At 31.3% G+C, this 24,283-nt stretch overlaps 2 protein-coding genes across 6 annotated transcripts; both read right to left on the bottom strand.

Annotated features, from left to right (window-relative positions):
• Positions 1–1,224: 1,224 nt before the first annotated feature.
• Positions 1,225–5,581, bottom strand: LOC126674903 (zinc finger CCCH domain-containing protein 55-like). 4 transcript variants are annotated; one of them, XR_008790354.1, is made up of 9 exons: positions 4,368–5,581; positions 3,723–3,905; positions 2,923–3,102; positions 2,728–2,837; positions 2,370–2,615; positions 2,121–2,280; positions 1,775–1,986; positions 1,616–1,669; positions 1,225–1,534 (listed from the first exon to the last, which is right to left on the bottom strand). XR_008790354.1 is itself a non-coding variant. In XM_056105165.1 (7 exons), exons 1-7 carry the CDS (start codon positions 5,324–5,326, stop codon positions 1,791–1,793), a joined length of 2,034 nt encoding a protein of 677 aa, XP_055961140.1. In that variant the 5' UTR covers positions 5,327–5,581; the 3' UTR covers positions 1,773–1,790. The 4 variants fall into 4 exon arrangements, 1 of the variants encoding a protein (XP_055961140.1); XR_008790355.1 differs by having other exon boundaries at positions 1,616–1,673; positions 2,728–2,834; XR_008790353.1 differs by having other exon boundaries at positions 1,616–1,673; positions 4,368–5,580.
• A 12,764-nt stretch (positions 5,582–18,345) lies between these two features.
• Positions 18,346–22,300, bottom strand: LOC126674902 (zinc finger CCCH domain-containing protein 53-like). 2 transcript variants are annotated; one of them, XM_050369444.2, is made up of 9 exons: positions 20,792–22,300; positions 20,521–20,706; positions 20,239–20,418; positions 20,044–20,147; positions 19,697–19,957; positions 19,493–19,622; positions 19,106–19,309; positions 18,912–18,993; positions 18,346–18,791 (listed from the first exon to the last, which is right to left on the bottom strand). In XM_050369444.2, exons 1-8 carry the CDS (start codon positions 21,796–21,798, stop codon positions 18,960–18,962), a joined length of 2,106 nt encoding a protein of 701 aa, XP_050225401.1. In that variant the 5' UTR covers positions 21,799–22,300; the 3' UTR covers positions 18,346–18,791; positions 18,912–18,959. The 2 variants fall into 2 exon arrangements, with proteins under 2 accessions (XP_050225401.1, XP_050225399.1); XM_050369442.2 differs by having other exon boundaries at positions 20,233–20,418; positions 20,792–22,299.
• Positions 22,301–24,283: the final 1,983 nt, after the last annotated feature.

The following is a 24,283-nucleotide window of genomic DNA, read 5'->3' as shown; positions in this document are numbered from 1 at the left end:
TCTTAAATTATCTGCATAAAACATCCAAATCAACCTGTCTAAGTTTCAAACATAGTGGTCCCGAAATTAATATTACAAAAAAAATCCAAAAACTATCCTCGAAAACGACTGAAAATTAGCAAACATAAATATACAATCATGAAAACTTAATTAGGTTTGATATTTTTTGTAGCAAGGAAGTCATCACTGATGGCATCCCCAACAAAACTCCATTTTAGAGCAAGTGTTGCACCAAAATGATATAAATACACCAAAACACAAAACATCATGGAGTTGCTTCAGTGTATCACTATATATATATAGACAGTGAACGGAGCAACGATTTCTATATTAGAAGGGCCAAATCGCAATACGCACTACATATAGGGAGATAAAAGCGACGTCGTATTGGAAATATAGGGACAAAAAACATCGTACTTCCTGTTGGAGGAGATTGCCTAACTAGAAAAGCTCTAAATGCAGCATCATAATAGAACTTAGGGATAATTCCCATGAGTTTAAGTCGGAAATACTATTTCCTCCACAATTTTGAAAATCACTAAACATCACAATTTGCCCCCTTCACTTTAATGTTGTATATAACCAAAACCCTTACAAAGGGTATTTTTAGTTAAAGACAACTAAAATTGTTAAAAGAAAAATAGTAATTTTTTAAATTTGATGGGGAAACAGTAATTCTGACCAACACTAAAGGGGTTAATAGTAATAAACAAGAACAAAAATAGTAATTTTTAAATCTTTTGAAGTGTATGCAATCCAAGTAACAAATGGTGCACATGCACAAGTAGCAGAAAAACAAAACAAAACAGAAAAAGAGAAACAGAGCATCAACATAATTAAAAAAATATAGGAAAGATTTGAATAATATAAGGGGTGAAAGGGAAAGGAGTGTTGGTACACATCTTTATATAATGTCAGCACCCCATGTGACACCAATGCATGTGGACCTCAACCATATAATATGAGACAAAAGAGTCCTCTAAAAGTATATATTATATGCCTTTGATCATATCAACCATATTATTATTATTTTTACTTTTTCACTTTGCCTGTTTGATTGATGATCATCATTCCAAAGTAAGTGGGGTCATCATCATCAATCAAACATTTTCACAACCCACCTCACTGCACCAACAAATTAACTTCATTAAGCAAAACTATCTTTGAAAGTAACAATAATAATCATAATTTTTCATCACCTCATTTTTCTTATAAGAGAAAGGATGGTAAAATATTGCAAAGATGTATACTTCACATTGTAATAAGAGTCATTTTCTTTAGTTCTAATTCAGTTTGTGGTCCAGCACACACCCCTACAAAAGAGCAAAAGGTAAAAACAGTAAAAAAGGAGAGAATCCCTACTCAAATTAGTTCATCTGTCTACTATGTATGTAATGTGCTTTTGCTGTTACTAGTATCGTATTGATGACGGCGGTGGCAATCTTGTTCACATATTTTCTACACATCTACCCTTTGGTGCATGTATATTTTCGCTATACATCTACAGAAGCTTCCTCGTATGTGCTCTACTTTTCTGCATGCAGAAACAAAATAATTGTATTTGCTTGTTGCAGGTCCGTATTGAAAACAATTAAGAAAAGCGATAATCTCTTACCCTAGCAACTTCGATCTGCTTAGCCAAACTAACTTTTTTATTACCTACATAAGACTAGCTTCACATCCAACAAAAAGAAAAGAAAAATGTTAACCATCTACTTTGAAAATACTGGCGGAAAGAATCATAGAGAAATAATAAACAAAAGAAGATAAGCACCTGCACATTTTAAACACTATTTAGGAGGCGGCGAGTCATCAGACGAAGTTGTATGCACTGATGCAGTGATTTCAGAAGATGAAGCGTTAGTGACGTCGGTACCTTTTTTAGCTTCAACCAAACATGGATGGAAGCTGCCTAGATTTCCTAATGATTTTGTAGGAGAAGCAAAAGGGCTTTCAGGAAGAGCATGCTCTGCGATGCCTCCAGCGCTAAAAAAATAAGGACACCAAAAAATATTAAAAGAGAAGTAAAAAAGGAAAAAATTCATTAGCAATGAAATAACATTCACTTTATGCATGTGGGGCGGTACAAATCCTTTTCAGAAATTATTAGAATTCCATACCGTTCATTGGCCTCACATCCTTCTGGACTGCTGGCCTCCAACTTGCCATTGACTGTATCTTTACACTGAATAGAATATCCTTCACGCTGATGGTTCCATTGAGCAACAGCGATACTAGACACCATGTTGGTGGAAGGGCTGTCTTCCTTGTCAGTGGCAACTGGCAAAAGAATGAAAAAAAAAACAGGTCTTACATTGACATGCTTAAAAGATCAACTTACATAAAATAAATACCACAGATTTACCAACCTTCTAAAACATCCTGATTATTGACATCGGAAGAGAGACTCATATTGAGATCAGCAGCAGCACGAGCCAGCATTGGTGCACCAGCAGATAAACTACGCTGGTGATGGTGAACAAAGTCTCCTCTCAAGTCTGGCAGCTGCAAATTAATCAACCTTCTCCCTTGGAGTTCAATTGCTTGCTGCAGCTCAGCCTGCTGCTCAAACTTTCTCCTAACCATCTCCTGTGAATTGTAGAGCATTCTAGCTCCTGCAGCCAGAGGAGGGTAAATAAATAATGGCAATACAAACAAAGATGAACAGTTCCATGCAAGTGAAACAAATATAAACGGGCAAATGAATGCTCATTTGCTTTTACTTACCAAAGTTCAGATCATATAGCTCTCTAGGATCAATGCCAGAAGGGCTAGAACAGGGTGAAAAATTACCCCTATCCATCAGCTGGTGCTGCAGATGTTGTTGCCTCCTACTGCTGATCCATGAACAAGCACAAAACAATGCCATGAGGGACAAGAAGGAAGAACATAACAGTAAAGAGAAGATTTCATATCTCATACTTGTTTGCGACTTTTCCTTTTTCCTTGTATGGCTTAACAAGCACACGAGAATCACATATAAAATGAGGATTGCCTCTTGACAAAATATGCTTCACAGTATCTGAGTGAACAAACGTCACAAACCCAAACATCCGCTTCTGCTGGTATGGAATTCTGACATCTTGAACTGGTCCAAAAGTACTTCAAAAAAAAGTGAAGAAACTATCTCAATAAGTGCCTCTAATGAAACTGCAAGCAACACTTTTAGATGCGCCGTCAAGTAATAAGTAGCTTATACCATAGTGATTTCACACAAAATGATGAAACTCTGATTCTTACTCTAATCAAACTATATCGCCAAACTTTAGAAAGTCAGCTATATAATGCTCATCTCAGAAGTAAAATAATTTAAAGAACTAAGAAAATGAAAGAAAAAAAATAAAGATCCCAATGCCTAAATGACACATTCTTGAGATTCAAGTACAGCATACACCAAAAAAGAGGGTGTGTGCTGCTTCCTCTCACGAAGTACCAATAAAATCTAAACAGAGAATGCAGGTTGCAGCCTCCCATCCTAAGATGCCCCCATAAGAACAATTAGCAGAATTACCACGACACTACAGATAAGAGTTTTTGAGTTCCACGATCTAATTAATATGGGGGAAAAATGAAACTCTAATTTACAATGGCATCCAGCAGTATTTCATCAACAGCCAAGGGAATGCACTGAAGCGTTAAGGGACTGGAGAATCAAATTTTAGCCTAGACATGGCTTTTCATTTTGCAAAGAGATCAACCAGCACCTTAAAGCAGTTAATTACCTAAAATAATTTGACACGTCTTCGTCTTTGAAAGTGCTGTCAGCTGGGAATGTCAAGTAGATCTGCCGAGAAGCTGAGGTTGCCTTGTCTTCCATTGCCATCGCCAAAAAATCATTCCTTTCAGGACGGAACTGGCCAAACTTGTGAAATTCATCACCCATCATTGCTGAGGCTGCCCCAATTCTGAAATACATTGAAGTCCCAGATTCTCCCATCAGCAATAGAAAAGAAAAATTCATATCCAAAGCCAGAACCCAAAGAGAGGGCCATACGTAATAACATCATTACGCACATATCATAATAAACTAAATCTACATACAATCTAAGATCATGCAATGAAAAAGGCACCGACAGCTAACCAAAACAAGCAACTACTAAGAGTGATATTAAACGATAGAAAAGAATATCCATATGTTCCAAAACAAGTAAGAAGGTAATATACATGAAAACATAAAGCTAAATGACTCAAACAAGAAAATTGCAGACCAAAATATACATATATCCACAAGTTGAAACCAACAAATGCATGTCAAAACCGAAATGCAAGATGTATAATAGCACATTAGAGCCTTGACCGAGATGGTGATTTTCATCAAACTTCAAAGACAACAAATCTAAACACAAACTAGGTAATCTCCAGTATACCTCTGAGGGTCACTATCATGTTGCAAAAGAAAGTTCATATACTTGCCGCAAGCCAATCTACGCTGCTGTTGTACAGCCTTCATCCTCATTAAATCCTCCTGTTGCCGCATATAAATCCCCTCCATTTCCCTAGGAGAACCCACAAGAACACCACCACTCCCATTAATCTCACCAAATCCATCACCACCGCCACCAAACCCCCCATGTTCAAACTTACAATTCTCACCATTTTTACAAAACCCTCTAGCATAATACAAACAAGGCCTATGCCCAAGTTCAAAACCGCCATCTTCCCCACTAAAATAAGCATCACTCTCCGAAAATCTCCTCCTATGAAGATGAGCATCCACATTACTCCCCCCAAAACCACCCAATTGAGCCCTAGGATCACCAAAGTCCTCACCTTTCGAAGGCAAGTCGTCAAGAAAAGAAAAATACTCATCCAACTGATACTCATTAAGCAAATCACCACGGTTTCGACTAACATCAACACTCCCATTATCATTCGCAGAGTTAGATACTAAAGCAGACCCAGACCTTATATTATCATAAGACAAAAAAGGACTAGACTTTGGACTAATTGAACTAACTGAACTAATTGAACTAACCCCATTACTACCCAAACCAGGACCAGGCCATGAATGTACAAAAGGAGAGCCCCCAACTCGAGGGGATGGCACAGAAGACTGAGTTGAAAACGGGTTGTGAGAAAGCCCGGGTCTTGAGATGGGATTTAAAGGAGAAGGCGGTGCAGATAAGGTGTTCGATGAAAGTCCTAAGTGAGCTTTGGCTTTAATAATCACGCTATGTAAAAGGGCTTCTGAACCAAAAGCTAGAGAACATAAATCATTCTCGTTTAGGTCTTGTATGAGAATGTAACCCATGATTTTTGAGACGTTTTCTGGGTCTATGGTCTTGATCTTGGACATAAGTATGTTGGTTGCTTCATAAGTATCCATGGTTTTTTTTTTCTTGTTCCTCTATGTTTTGGTTTCTCAAGAAACAAACAGAAACATAGACAAGAAGAGAGTGAGAGTGAGTGAGACACTGTTTAACACAAACACAAACTAAAACAAACACAGACAAAAACAAACACAAACACAACACTGTAATAAACTTGAAGAAAAAAAGATTAGGGTTAAGAGAGGGAAATTAGGAGAGTGATTAGAGTCTCCCGTGTCCTTGTTTCTGGGTACTCTTTTTTTTTTTTTTAAGTCCTTTCTATTCATCACTAATGGTGGTTGCTGGTCCACAGTCCCACTCCATTTTATTTATTTTTTCAAAAATTGAAATATTTTTGACTTTGTATTAAAAGGAAAAAAAATGGATTAAGAAAAAACACACGCACACCTGAAAATTAAATTCTCTTTTTCTAATAACTTTCTTTTTTCTACAAGAAAGTTAAAGCGCCTCTTGTGAAATTTTCTTGCCAGCTATGGTTTCTTTTTCTATTGATTGTCTATATATGTGAACAAAATAAATAATATTGTAATATATTAATTGAAATGATATTTTTTAATTACTTGGATTTTATTAATTTTAATAATATAGTACTGTTAAGGCAAAATTCATTCGAGGGCTCTGTACTTTTTCATTTTTTTTCATAAATTTTTTTAAAAGATCTCTAGTCAATTTATTTAATTATTATTTTTATGCTCTTGAATGGGATTGGAAAAAAAATTGTAAATGAAAAGTCCCGAAAGAAAATAAATAAAAATATGAAAGCTAAAAAATAGATATATAGATAGATTAGAATAAAATATTTTTATAATGAACCCTTCTGAATTTAAATAATAAAATTCAGGGACTTAGGTATGAATTTTGTATATTATTAATTTATTATAAATAATGACGTGTCGGAACAAAATTATAGAAAAAATTGATTTTATTATGCAAGAACACACTATATGTGGCTACTATATGAAAAATATGAAATTTAATTTGTTGGAGTTAAATAATTTTGGATTGTTATGAATTTGTCTTGTTTCATTAATATGGAAATGATTTGGAAGAAAATCCAAGTCAAATACTCTCCCCATATAATTAAAAAAATATTGTTGAAAATGACATTGGTAATGACAAATTGATAATGTTGGAAGAATAACAGCATAAGATGAAATCTAATAAGCTTTTCTATACTAATTTAGGTAGGATTAATTTCTCAAATGTTACTATTGTAATTCCCTTTTACGTGCAATCTTTATTGAGTTTATAGAAATGTTAAATTTATATACTGCTCGATTGAATATAAAATAATTTTAGAATATTTTCTTCGTTCATATTTATGGTTAATTTCTATTTTATAGAATGGTTAAATTTTGAAATGTATACTACTATCTATTTATCTATTAAACTATTAATTTTATAAAATCTATAAATTTTGTAATAAAATATTTTAATTTTGTTTCTTCTAGTTTTCAATTATGGAAAAATGGTTGATTAAAGGTTGTAAATGTTGGGAAGCAGCAGAGGTTCTTGAGTTGGAAGAAAAGGTAAAAAAAAGACGTAATGAAAGGTCAAGTCTATGAAATATGACATTTCCTATGCCATTTTTGCAACGCACAGTAAAGTCAATTCAAAGAAAATGAAAGTAGACCAACAGCAAACAATTAAAACAGGACGACATGCTCAATACCCCATTAATAAGACAATTTTTTAAGCTGGTTTTTTTGGCCTAAAAATATGTATCGGAAAATATCTTATTAAGAAGATGGGGAATATGGTAAATTTAATGATTAGTTTAAACGAAATTATGTGTTAATATTTAAAGAGCTGACCCGGTAATATACTGAGTTTGATTTTGAAATGGATATCAGAATAATCAATCAATTACAAAATGTAATTAATATTATAAAATTATGGGGGACAAGCAAATAGTTGAATGATTATTGGTTAAAGATGATTATGAATTAAGGTTCTTTAGCAAAAAATAAAAAAGCAAAAAACACAATTTAAAGTGGGTCGAAGTAAACACAATTTAGAATAAGTCGGAATAAACTCACTTCTATGAAAACGGCTCCCCTCAAATCCAAAATCATTTCATTTCCCTCAAATATATCCAGATGGATGACACATAGGTAAATTTTAGTTTAATGTAGTAATATTTTTATCATTTTACTTATGTGTCATCCATCTCAATGGACTTGAGGAAAACAAAAAAAAATTTGGACTTGAAAAGAGTCAATCCCGACTTCTACATTCTCTTTGATCCAAAAATTTTGAAAATGAATTTTTTAATATTTCGTGTTAAGTTGAATGGGTGAATTAATCATTTATTTATATATTTAGTTTATATAGTGGCGGAGGTCCCTGCGGTTGTATCTTTTTTTTTAACAGAGATATACAAAGAAACATACTACACTACTACACTATTACAATATAAACTATACATATATTACCATTTACAATTATATGCAAATCCGTCATACACGTCATCCACACCGTGTTACGTTGAATGCATCGCCTTAACGAGCTCGCCAACTTGATGAAATGATGCCGCATCCGCTGCTTCTGACGCTGCTCCAATACCTTCAATAATTCTTCAAATGTGTGCTCCCTCTTGTTCACATGAGGGATGAAACCCAAGATCTCTTGATTTTAAGCCTCACTTCTTAGCTAATTGTGCTAGAAGGTCATTGGCCTGCGGTTATCACTAGTATTTTCTCTGTTTTTTAGTATTATATTGTCTAGTACATTTTTTTTGAACAAAAGATCACTTTACCCCCTCAACTTGGCACAAAGTATGAAAAACGTCCAAAGTAGGAAAACCGGATCACTTTTACCCTGAACTTGGCAAAACCAGTACAAAAACACCCCTATGCTGACGTGGCACCTTAAATGGAGAGTGGAGTTCTAATTAATCATTATTTATTCTAATTAATTATAATTAAATATTAACTAATCATAATTCAACCCTAATTAACATAGGGGCTTTTTTTAAACTTTTTCCAAAAAAAGTTCAAATTTTTTTTACAGCTAGGAGCTGATGCTCCTCTTTTCCGAGGAGGAGCAGCAGCTCCGCTCCTTGCCTGAGGAGCGATTCGCTCCTCAGGCGAGGAGCATATCTGCTCCTCGCCAAAACGAGCAGCGGATCCGCTCCTCGTTTTGACGAGGAAGACGATGAACAGACCCATCTGGGTCTGTTCATCCTCTTCATTTGAAGAAAATGAACAGACCCAGATGGGTATATTCATCGTTTTAATGAACAATTAATTTGTTCATCAAATGATGAACAGATCCATCGTGGGTCTGTTCATCTTTTGATGAGCATTTTTGTTCATCAATTGATGAACAGACCCACGATCGGTTTGTTCATCAATTTGATGAACAAAAATTATTCATCAAATCTTTGATGAACAAAAATTGTTCATCAAATCTTTGATGAACAGACCCATGGGTCGTTCATCAAGACCCATGAGTCTTTTAGAATTTAATTTTTTTAAAAAAAAATTTAAAGTTTTAATATTTTTGTTAAAAATTTCATTTGGAAGTTAATTTGTTAGATATATAAAATTTGGGGGTTAATTTGTCATATAAAATTTTAAATTAAAGGGATTAAATTGTTTTTTTTAAAATTATTAGGTATTAATTTAAAATGTTTAAAAAGAATTAGGACTATTTTAAACTTTTTTCTATCAAAGACCACCTTAAAAAACCGAAACCACTTTGAAAACCGGAGAGTGTATCTCACTCTCTTAAATGAGAGTGGGGAGGGGGGGTTTTGTACCAAATTTGACAAGTTCAGGATAAAAGTGACCCCATTTTGCTAATTTTGGCGTTTTTGATATTTTGCGCCAAGTTCAAGGGGTAAAGTGATCTTTTGTTCATATTTTTTTTGTTTTTAATTGTATCTACAGCTAGTAAATCTATATAGGCAAGATTGTTTTCTTGCAGTACGTAATTGAAATTATTTGATAAATGTACTAAATACTTAAAAGTTATGCAAGTGATGACGAGGAAAGTGATGACCCACACAAACAAAAGAAAGAAACAATAAGTTAGCAAATTATATAGACATTGACTATGTTGTTTCAAATATATAATTATGTTATGTTGGTATCCAATAAATTGATACTGTTTAATACACATTGTGATTATTTATTCATTTTCCAGAGTTTTAAAGATGTAAAAAAAATTTGGTATCTGAATCGATATTGTCATCAATCTATAATTTAACCAATTCAATTATATAAGCACATTTAAAAGAATTATTTAAAATTTAACCTCATAAGTAAAATTATAATTAATAAATATAGAGTGTACTCGTTAGTCGAATATATATAATATTAAATCGGAGACCGATAGGCTCACCGGTTCGAATTTTAAAACACTCTTCAGCTTGAGAGTGCACCATTTGGTGTACTATGAAGCTGACTATTTTCCTCCATGGACAGACTACTGAAATGTACTACTAATAAATATCACAAATCACCATTTTCCTAATAATAGGGTGAGGGAAAAAAATTATTATTTTTTTTTTTTTTGGTGTGATTAAATGTCTGCCGTTGGATGTGTAATTGAGGGTGTGATAATAAAGATTAAAGCATTCAATTTAGAGGTCAAAGTCTATCACATCAGCAGCAGCAGCTTGTGTCTGTGCATGTCCTTTCCTTTGAAGATTTTCTTAGAGGGCAGCACTGCCAGATAGGGCTTTTTACGTCATTTCAACTCTTATCTTATGGAATATTTTCCCATTTTTAAGTTATAGGTAAACCTCTACAGCCCACCCAGGCCCGCCCAGTTTGAGCCAATCCATCCCATATTAGGGAGCGCATTCGGTTCAAAACCCAATAAAACTTTTATTTTTCAAAAGTTGAACTCAATTTATAAAAATATACTATTTTTTTATAAAAAGATTGTTTGGTTTCATTTTTTCATTTTGATCTATAACAAAATCAAATTAATTCTATAATATTATCAAACAGAATTAAATTGAATTCGATCTTTTTATTTGGTTCGAGATTTGTGAAACTTCTTATTATATCATAAATGTGTTTGATTTTAATTTTTTTACTAAAATGTGAAATAAAGCAATATGATTGAAATTCAATTTATGTGTTTAAATTGGATAGTCAAACCATATTCAAATTATTATTTAGATTTTTTTATAAAAGACTACACTTAGCCAAATTTGTCAGAATTTTCTATTTTATTAATCATTACAATATTATAATTTTGATAAATTTGAAATAGTTTAAATTTAATTAAAAAAAATAATGTTTTTATACAATATTTTGATAGTTTTTATTAGTATTTAGGACAATAAAATCAATCATACTATATACTGAATTATTGGAACCGAATCTTCATATTGAATCATATGAAAATATATATTAAAAAAATGAATCAAATTGATAAGATCATATCGTATTTCTTTTTGAGTATTATAATTGTAATTTTATTTTTTAAGTACGATTTTAAGAAAATTGTCAATGTGTGCTCTTTCGGACCGTGAACAACCCTAGGCAGCCATATTAGATAACGAAACCGGACTTATATGAATATGGAATGAAATGAATAAGTAAATTAAAACTATTTTTTGTTATAGAAACTCTTAATTTCAGATTTGGAGTCAATGATTAGCAATTACGAACTGCAGTTCAAAAGATTCCATACTGAAAAGGAAAAGAATAAGAGTGGCATAAAGCAGCATTATTTGTTCAACTTCAATTCACAAATCTAACAAAAACAACAAAATCATTACCCACATGATTCCCCATAATCATTGCAGCCACAGCAGAATTTCCCCAGCCAGCAAAAACACATGCTCGCATCACTTTTCAATTCTATCACAATCCTCTCTATTATATATATATTCCTTTAATTTTTGTCTAGCTAATAGCAAGGATCAATGAAAATTAGTATTATGAAAGTTTTGAGTTAGAATTTTCATGGTCGTTTATTTAGATGCGAAGGTCTATTCATCTAACTGCACTTTAAAGGTCGCAGATTAAACTCTAATTTTATATTCTATTACTTCGACTGGTTTAAAATCTTACAATGCATGCTCAATAACCGCTCAATATTGAACACTCTTCGTAGGGAAGTGCTCAAAACACATTGAGCGGTTGGACTTTATCAACCGCTCAATGTGAACCATCTTTCCATTTATAAATAAATTTGAATATATAAACTGATTGTGGTAGATGAGTGCAATAATAATATAACCGTTTAATTACAGTTGCACTCGTTTTTTTATTTCTTTTATAAATACCAAATGTGGCTATTTTTATTTAGTTAATTTCTATTTATATCTAACTTTTTGAATGCTATTCCCTCAAGAAATCCATTATTTTCATACATGTATATCTAAAAAATAATAATTCTTTATATATCTGTGTAGTTGTTTTATTCGTAAATTAATGATTTATATATTTTCTTTTCAATAATATGTTATTTATTACTATTTATCGATTACTCCATTTATTATTATAATATGATATTATTTAAAAATATAAACTATATTATTTTTAATAATTTATAATATATCATTGGAAAATTAATTTCTACTAAATGTGTAATATACACATATAATACATGAATATAATAGTATATATTTTTTACAAAAATAGTATGCAGTTTGGTGTGCGTCTCTATCATTTTTACTTTTTAAAATCTAACCAATATAAGAGATTGTATAATAAAGATGAGTTAATATAACTGATGTTACATAATGATCGTATTTTAAAATAATTAAACGGTTGTAATTGCTCTAATATCTAATGACTTATTCTATGTTTGCAAAACAAACTATTATCTGTATAATTATTAAAGTTATTATATAATATTTGACAATTGATAACAAGTCTTTTAATAAATTTATATTCAAGAAAATATTTTGATCATCGGATACTATATACTTTGAAATTCGCTCTTTTAAGGGTGAAACGTTAAACACTAAACCAGACAATAAATTGCAGTTTAGATAGTGCGTTGGTGGATAGATTTTAGTTAGAATCGTGAAATCGATTCCTTTATAAAGTTTAAAATTTATTCATATCCAATGATCTAAACAACTAGATTCAAGCAATGTTTTTTTTATAAAGTTTAATCTCTTATTAATATTTTTAGTTCTAGTCATTCACTGTTGATGCTTAGTATATATAGAAAAATTATTCTATATAAAATACAACTGTTGTTTCATGTCATTATTCATGTAACAAACCAAATAATACATTAGACATGTGAAATATTTAATGATAAAAAATAAAAAATAATTAAAATTATTCTTTATCGCAAACGTTCATTGGCTTGTTGTAAATATGACATGTCGCAACTGTTATATAGGGTAAACGATCATATATATCCATTCTATTGTTTACATAAAATTTTCAAATTATTATTATCATCAATGAATATTTTTATAGATATGGACTATATATTATGAATAAAAATGCCAATAATATAAATAGCACATTATTAAATAATATTAATAATATAGTTTAATTATTCATTTTTAATTATTTAGTGATATATAATTATTTTATTGATTTTATATATGAATGATGTAATATATAGGGTCTAGGTGTAAAATTTTATTAATAATGAAATTATCGGAAAGCATGACTAGTGAATGGGACTTATATCTACTTATAATCATATAATGTGTTTTTTTCTAATAAGAAAAAAGTTAGTTTTATATTTTGTCTAGACCAAAAATCAAATAAAAACATTTACTAGTATAAGACCATACAATTCTATGGCCTGGCCTTTGGAACTTAATATAAAACATTCTAAAATGATTGAAAGAGGTCCCTATCATATAAAGAAAGAACAATGGCTTAATTTAATCCTTGTGTCATTATTATTGTTGTTGATCAAGCCAAAGTGTTCTCTTTTCCACACAAAAATTCAATAAGTTTTATTTGTTAATGCCATTTTAGTGTTCAACAACTAGCATCAACATGATTCTTTTTTTTTGAAATATAATTGTAGCTTTATTTTTATGACTCATCTCAAAAATGGCTTCCATCATTGATGGGTGATGTTTTTCCATTCTCTCTTTTTCCTTATTATTTTTACAAAAATAGAAATATTATATTAGATATTATTTTAAGGTATTAAAAATTACACATATAGTCAAAAATAGGCGCCAGATATTAAATGTGTTATTCGATCAACCATATGAACTATATCATTTGTTGATTAAAATTTGATATCCTTTAAACTTTAAAAGTCTCGATCAACCAAGAATATGCAACATACAAATTTAAAAAGAACTTTTAACTTTTTTAATTGAACCAAATTACATATATATATATATATATATATATATATATATATATATATATATATATATATATATATGTACCAAATGAGTCAAAAAATACTTTTAAAATCAAACCGAAATATAAATTTTTCATAAGGCGGATAATGAGGTGGTTTGACACTGGCAAAAAATATATCTCTAAATAATAAAAAAAATAAGTTTATCGGAGGATTTTTAAAAAGAAGAAAGATAATTCTACATAGAGGTTGTTTTTTTTCCTTCCAAAATGCTATTATTATTGGATTTAATTATAGGAATAATCACATGATCAATAACTTTTTAAAATTTAACGTTGTGGTATATGTACTTATTTTTTATACATTTAAATATTTTAATTTGTTTGTTTATATCAAATGAGCGTTTGTAACATGTGATAGTTGGTTTTCACGTTAAAGTGAGAAATCTAGTTAAAAATCCTTTTAAAATTGTTTCAAAAAAATTACAATTGATTTATTATATATATTGATTCACTATTTTTTATAATTATTTATAAAATTTAAATTAAAGATAATTATGCTTTTCTATATTAAATTAAAATAAATATAAATTGTTGTAAATTTATAAGCTGATAAATAAAAATAATTCATACCCAATAAGGTAATCACTGCTAACCAATGTAAGGTGATCCGCCGAATCAGTGGCTTCATGGTAAATGTGATAAAGTTTAATTCATACTATGTAATATAGTTTTTTGACATTTTTTTTGTCGGAGATGCTTTTTTCTCCTCATTTGTTGGCCAAATATGCTTCATTTTTTTCTCATATATTATAACCTGTTGTTAGCTAAACACGATATTCCATCATTTTCTTCACTTCGATGGGAGTCAATTCCAAAAATTTGCTGGGATTCAGGGTTTTGATTGAGGTTGATAATAGTCTTGTGGTTGACAAGATTAACTCAGGATCTTGTGAGGCGCCTGCGGAGTATTCGAATCTGCCGGGAGCTATTCAGGGATTATTGAAAAGAAGCTGAGAGGTTAGGGTCTCCCATGTGTACAGATAAGCAAACGCTGCTGCTCACCATTTAGCCTCTTCGATGACAACAATTTTGAAGGTTTAGAGTGACATAACACTCCTCCGCCCAGCCTCATCCACTGGTTCAAGCATGATGCTCAAGGGGTTGCGTATAATCGTAACGTTGTTGTTTGATGTGTTTTTTAGACGTTTTGCCTCTTTTCTTGTACAAAAAAAATATTCTTTAATTTCTGATTTTTAATTTTTAAAAATAAATCGTCAGTAATTAAAATTATTATTTTATTAGAACTAAATGCCAATCTTTTGTTATGAAACAATTTGAATCTGAAATGACATGACTCAATTTTCATTAGTATTATTACAATTTTGGTTCATGCTAAAGCTGTTGAATGGCTCTTGTAGCCATCCACAGAATGCACACCAAATAAGGATTTTCCTTGGAAATCAAACTATATATTTCATTATTATAAGCCACAAATATTTTAATCTCGGTTAAATGACAACTACCAACAAATAAATATGACACATTTCTTGGAAACTATAGATGATGTATAAACAAAGTAATTCTGATTAAAGGATATCAAGATTTATCCAACATATAATCACAAAAATAATTTAAAATCACTAATATTTTATATGATTTTATTCATTTGCATGTGCATGAGATATGAAAATGTACTTAGTTTTACTATATGATAATCATGGAAGCGTTGGCGTTTAGATGATAAAATTGCTTATACCCTGTCCACTAGTAATGTGCACATAAAAAAAAGGCAAAATATATTGATTAACCCTTGCAATTTTGGGCTAAGAATATTTAAGGATTAATCCATTTAAAATCCCTAAACTTTATGAGTTTTGTTTATCTAGTTCCTAAACTTTTATTTGGACTTATCTAATTCTTTAATTTTACATTTTTTTGTTTATCTATTCCCTAGATTTTCATTCTGGTCCCTTAACTTTATATTTTTTCTTTATATGGTCCCTTAACTTTATATTTTTTTATATCCGGTCCCTTAACTTTGTATTTTTTTCTTTATCTGATCCCTTAACTTTATGTTTTTTATTTACCCGATCCTTTAATTTTACATTTTTGAGGATCCGAGAAAGCGAAAAATTAAAATTCCGAGACAACTAAATGGAAGTCTAAGGATCAGATAAATAAAAAATATAAAGTTAAAGGACCAAATAACACCAAATGAAAGTTTAGAGACCAGATAAATAAAATTCATTAAATTAAGGGACTTTAAAATGAGTTACTCAAAATTTAAATCCCTATAATTTTGGATCTAGTCTGTATAGTTTATAATCCAACCGCAAGATCAAACGGTTCAACTGTCACTTTAAACGGTTCAACCACAAATTCAAATGGTTTAACTGCAGTTCAAACAATTCAACCATCAATTTAAATGGTTCAACTGCAAATTCAAACGGTTCAACTTTTAATTAAATTAGTTTAATTGTCAAATCAGACTGGCTCTTTTAACCAAATTCAATTGTACTAAATTTTTAATTTTTTATGCTAGTTGAACTGAACAACCGAATGGTTCTCGATTCAACGAGTTGAACTGGCCCATCTAGTCATGTTTTTTAATCACTGCAGTAAACAAATAGAACACAAGGGTTTACATGAGTTTCCATTGACTATAGAGGCTTAAACATTCCTAACTCCTAACTCTAGGGGCTTAACATCACCTTTTTACCCTACAAATAAAGGATGAAACAGCAACAAAACTGCCTGGTATTAGGGATAAACTTTAAATGCCATTAATGGATAAAAATTCCATGATACTACTAAACCAAATTTAGATTGTCCATTATTTGCAAACAATTTGCTTTGATTTGGACGTCTCACTTGACATAATAATCAGAATTAGGGACCAAATTAGAGACAAAAAAACCTCTAATTTTTTTTTTTTTTTTTGCATTTAGCCCTCCAGCTGTTTAGCATGAGGATGCAAAGATTTTGACATCTTAACCTCTAAAAAAACTAACAAAATTACATAAAAAAACCAGCAGAAATTCATAAAATTAAGAACACAATAGAAACTACCATAGTGGTCCTGCTGTGAACTCTCAGCTGTTGGGCAAAACATAGGCAACAAAAATGTACCAAAAATAGAAAAAGCACCTAACAAGACGGACGAAGGGTACAATTATTATACAAATTTGTATGGTAACAAATTATGATTTTTGTGATCCTTTCATTAATCCCCATAACAACCAACAATTCATACCGAACCATCATATTAATTTAACACTCATTTTGTTTTTTAAATCCAAATCTAACCTACATAGTCAAGTTGCTAGATTAATAGAATATACATAATAAATGAATTAATAGTTAATCATCAAGTCTACAATATGATACCAAATTATTATTTGATCACAATACAATTACAATAAACTCCAATATATAAATTTATGTTAAACAATGAGTAAAGGGTGATTTTGGTCCTTGCATTTATAAGTCAGGCTCATGTAAATTAAGCTTGGCATATTCTGACAATTCAGTTTAAAATTTTCTAAAATAAAATCAGTCGCATCCATTCATAAGCTTGGAGTATTAATTTTCATATATTTGTAACTTTTAGATATCTTATGTTAATCTAGCATGTTTGTATTTTTGTTGTGATTGCTTTTCGCCCTAAAAATACAAAAGTCAAGTGCAGTAGACTTTTTCTTGAAGAGTTATGGACTAAATTGACAAATTAAATAAAATTTAATTTACATAAAATTAATTTTAGAAGTTCAAGGATTATATTGGTCCTTTACATCTACATTTATTCAACAAAGATCCATTTTGTCCCTTTAATTTGGTATAAATATCAAAATGAGATCAAACTCGTGACTTTAGATAAAAATGATCAAAATGAATGTTTTGACTCGTTATACTCCTCGACTTCAATTTACACACAATGTTCCAATTATTCTTGTCACCTTAATTTCCATTTGTACATCATACTCCTACATTGTTCTTTTGTCACCTTAGTTGTTAAGGTAAAACAAACTAACAAACCTATGTTAATGATGTTTTTATTTAAAGTTAGAAATTTAATTTAATTTGATCTTTTGTTACAAATTCAAGGATAAAATGAGCCTTTGTTCAAATTTTATTAATTCAACTTCTCTTGAGTCTTAGTAACTTGGCAACTTACCAAATTAAGGTGCAAACATATTAAGATACCATATATGTGGAAGAAGTAAAAAAATGCAAGAACATAAAGGCACACACACCCTAAAAAATATTAAAAATTTTAAAAAGAAGAAGTTAAAGAGATGAAAAGGAAAGGAGTGTGTGGTAGTAAGTAGGCAGATACCATTCATATATATATTGTCAGAAACCATGTGACACACTGGCCCTCACCCATTCATGTCCACCTAAATCTTAATGAGACAAAAATGTCCCTTAAAGTTCCCTTTAATCACATGAAAAAGAACAATCTTTACTTTTTCCAATTTTTTTTAAATTTAATAAAAATTTAAACATCTTTTCCCTTCTGCTGCATAATCTAATGGATGACAGATAACAGTGACCAAAAAAGTGACAGTCAGAGTGAGAGTGACACACCTTTTTTTTTACCCTCACCTCCACTTCAGTTTTTTACCCTTTTGGGTTAAATATCCATTTAGTAGTTATACTTCTGCTACACTTTCTTTAAACTCCTTCACCTCTATTTCTGTACACATTATGACATATTTTAACTATTCTCTTCTCCATACAGAAGACCAACATAAAACCTGAAATTTTTCTATATAACCTTTTTTTTCTTTTTCATCTCACAACAACAGGATGGTAAAAAAAGGAAAAAAATTAAAATTACATATGATATAGAGATTTAAAGAGAGTTACTATTTTACTATACTACCCTTCTTGTTCTTGCTTCTGCTATGGCTGTGGTCCTTGAGTACAAACACTAAATGTTACACTAAAACTAATACAATTACCTAGAGAGAGAAAGTAGAGAGAGAGAGGACCCCACTCTCACATTATCAGTTGATCTGTCCTTTTATGTATGCATTATGTATTGATTGTAAGTAGTATGTATTGATGATGATGGTGATCTTCCTCAGATCTTGTCTACTGATCTTTTTTCTTTGTTGATGAGTATGGTTTTTTTGGCTATACAAAGCTTGAGGATTGATTTTCTTTTTACTTTTTCTTAATTTTCCCAATAATTCTGCAAACATGAACAATTTAAGCCCAACATCATTAAGTTTGAGTATAAAATTGTATAAATTGTATGCATGTGCCTAAAATATCCAATCTTTTTTGATATTTTGATCATATTTTTTCTTACCTTAGCCAAGTCAATTTCCCCATTTGCTAGCCATGGTCATTTTGCCAACTACATGCCAATGGTTCCATGCCCAGATGAAAACCTGAAGAAAAGAGATAATTTTTATTCACTAAGATGAACACGTTCAAACGGTATAAACGCTAAGCAGAAAACTTCTAGGTCGTGAGTTCAGTTCTTCCCACAAATGCTCTCACCTGGGCATTTGGAGAAAACAGGATTTAATGGAAGTCATATTGAGAGTGGAAGTTGTAGGCAATATGAGGTTACTGTTAGAAGATGAAGTTATGGTGGCATTGACATGATCATCAACCTCCAAACCATTTGTGGAGAAGACTGTGTGGTCACCAGCTGATTTCTTTGGTGAAGTGAATAAATTATCAGGAAGAATGTGCTCAAAACTGTGGATTACATGGAAAAAGTTAGAAAATTTTCAGAATTTGTAGCTAAAGATTTAAAGCATATACTTAATTGAACTATATTAAATCAGAAAATAGACAGATTTATCAGAGAATCTAGAGCATAAATGTAATACTTTCTCTTGTTAGTAACTTTTCTCTATATGAAAAATTTAGTTTACTTACTTTTCAGGGAGATCATTCTCTTCAGAGCTGCTCTTTTCCTCTGTACTACTGCTATTGCCATTGCTGACCGGTTTCACTTCCGGTTCACTGTCTGAAACCCCGTTTCGGGCATCCGGATTACCACCGTTCTCTGCAGCAATATACAATCTCAATTGCTTGAAAAGTAGAACCAAGTCAAGAAAAATGAGGATTTTATTATTGTACCTTCAGCATTTTCTTGATCAATGCCATCAGCTTGGAAAATGAGGGTGTGACCATTAGGGGTTCGAGCCATAGTTGGCGAGGGGACGGGCGAACCAGAGGACAAACCGTGAACAAACTGATGATGGTTATGATTCTTGAAATCAAGAAGCTGCAGATTCATTAATCTTCTCCCTTGGAGCTCAATAGCTTGCTGCAACTCAGCTTGCTCCTCTAGTTTCCTTCTCAATAGCATCTCTTGAGTGTTTTGAAACATTCGAGCTCCTACATTGACACATAATGCGATTTCACTTGAAAGAGAACAGTGTGCTTCACCGAGAAATTTACAATCTTAGCTAGTTGGTACTTACCAAGATGAAGATCAAACGAATCTCTGGAATCAAACCCGGAAGGGCTCAAACAATTTGGTGAGTAGTCTCCCCTTTCGATCTGTTGCTGCTGATGCGGATGCTTTCTGCAGCAAGAAAACAATAAATCAGATAACGGGGCAAAGCCACAATCAAATAAGAAGATGATAAAACAACTAAGGATCAATAGACCTATACTTGTCTGGAACTTTTCCTTTCTCCTTGTAAGGCTTAACAAGAACACGCGAATCGCAAACGAAATGAGGATTCCCTTTAGCTAATATAAGCTTCACTGTTTCTGAATACACAAATGTTACAAATCCAAACATTCTTTTCTGCTGGTATGGAATTCTCACATCTTGTACCGGTCCATAAATGCTTCAAAAACCATACAAAAAGATAAAAGTTAATCTTCAAGTATACACCTTACTCAATTTATGGCCACATTGAAAGAAAAACTGAACCATTAAATGTACATACCTGAAGTAATTAGATACATCTTCTTCTCTAAATGTGCTATCAGCAGGAAATGTTAGATAGATCTGTCTAGAACCAGGGTTCATTGCCCCTCCCAGTCCCATAGGTGAAAAATCATTTCTCTCAGGACGGCATCTACCAAACTTATGAAGCTCATCTCCCATTATCAATGCAGCAGCAGCAGCCGATCTAAAACAGCACAAGCCAAGTACACCTTTAGTCAACTAAACTAAAAAAATTAGCTACTGTTTAAGACAATGCAGATAAGATATACCTTTGTGTCTCATTTTGCTGCTGAAGAAGTAAATTCATGCACTTATTGTAAGGAAAAGAAGCTCCAGCTATGAACTGTGAAGCTGCAGCCAACTTTTGTTGCTGAGCAGCAATAGACTTTGACCTAAGAAGCTCATGACACTGTTCAAACTCACCGAGTTTACTCGGTGAACCAACTAGACCAGTGCCACCACCATCACCTGACTCACCTCCGTGTAAAAACCTACAGCTAGTCCCATTCTTACAAAACCCTCTAGCAAAATACAAGCAAGGCTTCCATCCAAGCCCTGAATTCGCATCCTCAGCTCCAAAACACAACCCGGGAACTGAAAAACTTCTCCTATGCAAGTGAGTATCACCATAACCAGTTGGACTCATAGCCAAATCTAACCGAGGGTCGAATAAATCGTCGGTCTTGGAATCATTGAGAAATGAAAAGTTTTCTTGAAGTTGATACTCATCAATGAGATCATTACTACCATTATTGTTAGTATTATTACTGCTGTAATAATTGAAACCATTCGATAATGAGACAGTAGATGACAGAGATGAAGAGCCAGTCGTGTTACTACTGTTGTTATTATTATGAGAACTTCCATTAACAATACTAGCGTAAGACAGTGAAGAAGTGGTCGAGTTAGGGCTCAACAAAGGCCAAGAATTCGAGCTCGGTGAAGCCGGGTTTGTGATGTCAAACCCGTTACTAGTGATCATTCTGGACGAGGAAATGGAGAGAGAGCTCGGTCTCGAACAGTTGGTCGGATTATTAAACGGAGACGGTGAAGAAGGAGTCGAAGGTGTAGATGGGGAGTTGGAGGAGAATCCCAACTGAGTTTTGGCTTGAAGTATGAGATTATGCAAGAGAGTCTCTGGTCCGAAGGCTAAGCGTATCATCTCCTTGTCTCCATGGTCTTGTAGTAGAAGAAAACCCATGATTTTTGACGCATTTTCTGGGTCTAAACCTTGGATCCTTGAGAACACCATCTTGGTTGCTTCATAAGAATCCATTCAGTAGAGAGAGAGAGGTTTAGAGAGAGAAAGTGTTGGAGAGAGAGAGGAAGGTTTGAGGAGTAAAAGTGTGGACTTTGTTGAAAAGGGTAAAATAATAATGGAATGGGAATTGTTATTTTAGCATGTAATAATGATTTTGAAGCTAAACTAAAACTAAAGATGAGAGCTTTTCTCTTAATTCAGCTCCTTTTCTACTAAAAATACAAGCTTTTATTTTGATGTTTTCAAGATTTCAGCGTTTTCCGTTTCGGAAACGTATCGGACATTTGGCGTTTTAAATACGAAATTTTAATATTAACGAAAAAACTTTCAAATAAAACTGTTTCGCCGTGTGTATTCAAGTTTTCCGTTTCTCCGTATCAGTGCTAACGAGAATCCGATAGAACTAAGAGCCACACCACCACAACTTTTAATGGTGCAAGCCTGCAGAACAGCAGCAGCCTTGAGAGAGTAAACTCACTCTCACTTGCTTTCTCTCTCTAACTCTGTGTCTTTCTCTCTCTAACTCTCTGTCTGCTTTAATTTTTTTAAGAAATTTGTCTTTACAGAACTGGACAAAAACAAGGCTTAGTGGGAGAGTAGATTCAGATCTGCTTCTAATCTTGGAATGGAAAATTTTGTTAAACTTCACTCGCCACTTTTTATTTTTCTGCTCACTTAAAAAACTCTTTTTTTAGCAATATTTAAGTTTTTTCAAGAATGTTTATAATCTATGGTTTTCTAAATCTTTTCTACCTTTTAATCTATTTTGAGAAAATGAAATAATGTTTCGGCTTGTTTGTTGTCCTATATAAAAGAAATTTGTTTTTTTAATGATTAGTCTTGTTTTGGGTGACTATTAACTGTTTGCATTATTTATATAATTTTATTATAAAAAATTCATTCAAAGAATATTTTGACATTTTTTATGCATAAGACATAATTTAAGACTAACCACTTAAATAATTCAAATATGTACCTCCTTTATCAATACTATTTTGTAATTTATAATTTCCTTCATGTGTGAGCCATTGGAAGAACATTTATTGAATGAAATTCATCAAATTAAAAAATAATGAGTACAAAAAGACAAGAGGGGAAGCTATACATATTCTAAAAAATGGCAACACACGGTATAAATAAAAACTGAATTTATATAACAATTAAATATGTAAAAGAGTTAGAAAAAACACTTTCACCATTGAGTAGTTTGGTTCTTGAAAAAGACGATCATTCAATGACTCTCGTATGAGTAAAATTAAACTCAAGTTATATAACTGTACAATTATATTTATAATTAATAAAATAAAAAATAATTATAATTTTTTATCTAAGATATAGTTAGTAGAGTTATATTTTCAGTATTAGTTTTTAAAATTCATTCTAAATCAGCTTACTGACTCCAGAGGCCTGCATCGAATCCAGAATCTCTGAGAGTTGCGCATAGAAACTTAACCAAACGAGCTAAAGTTTGCTGAAAAAAAAAACAATTATAATTGATAAAAATGATAAATATTTACATTATTTATGTTATCAAGCATATAGTTTGACAGTAATATATTATTTAAATACTAAAAAATTCATAATTATAATTTTTATTTATTTTAGCAAAAAATAAATTGACATGAACTTAATTTTTTTAACAATATGCAAATCTAATTAGCTTATCATTTAATGAAAAAGGAGAAACATCCTTAGCATGACTAATGAGTATAATAGGTATTGACTAAGTTGAGAGTAATCAATCATAGGAGCAATTGGGGGTTAAGTACACGCGCCAAATGTATGGCGCGTTTCAAAAAGTTACCGTAGTGTTTGAAATAGTGCACGTTCACTAGCCAACGTTCTGACAAAAGTACTGCAAATGATATAAATTTTTAAATTAGATTCAATACTCAGAAATGACTATTTATTTTCAATTTAAAAATGGCAATATTTCTCTACATCCACATCTACACATGCTTCTTAACCAAACTCTATTAGATTTAGGCTAAACCCATTTAAAAATTTTTATATTTTCATCATTTTATTTAATTCTTGCAAAGTTTTATCTCTTTTTTTTTTTCAATTTGTTAAAGAACTATTTCATTATGTAATTTTTATTTTATCAATTGAAGTTTTAGCCTTTCAAAACAAAAAAAAAATATTTTTCTTTAATATCTGTATTTGATTTATTTTTAATTTTTAAATTATTTTTGCGATAAAAAAGTAACATGCACTACACTCGTCGTAAAATGTATGTAAAACCGAATTTAAAAAGAATCATGATTAATAAAAATTTAAAAATTTAAAATTTAAAAATTTAAAAATACATTAATTTATCGAATAAGAACGTTAATCCATTGGTCCACATCCATTTTATTATTTTTCACGCGGTAATAGTTAAGACAACTGAACATATATGTACTAATCCCGTTTATGAAAAGACATATTCATTTAAATCTGTGAAATATAAAAAGTTTATAAATACAAATATTTCAAAATGAAAAACTAAATAAATAGA

Source organism: Mercurialis annua, linkage group LG3 (assembly GCF_937616625.2).
Source record: "Mercurialis annua linkage group LG3, ddMerAnnu1.2, whole genome shotgun sequence".
Classification (NCBI taxonomy): Eukaryota; Viridiplantae; Streptophyta; class Magnoliopsida; order Malpighiales; family Euphorbiaceae; genus Mercurialis; species Mercurialis annua.
Note: the sequence above shows the minus strand (reverse complement) of the source record. Positions and strands in the feature narration are given on the sequence as shown.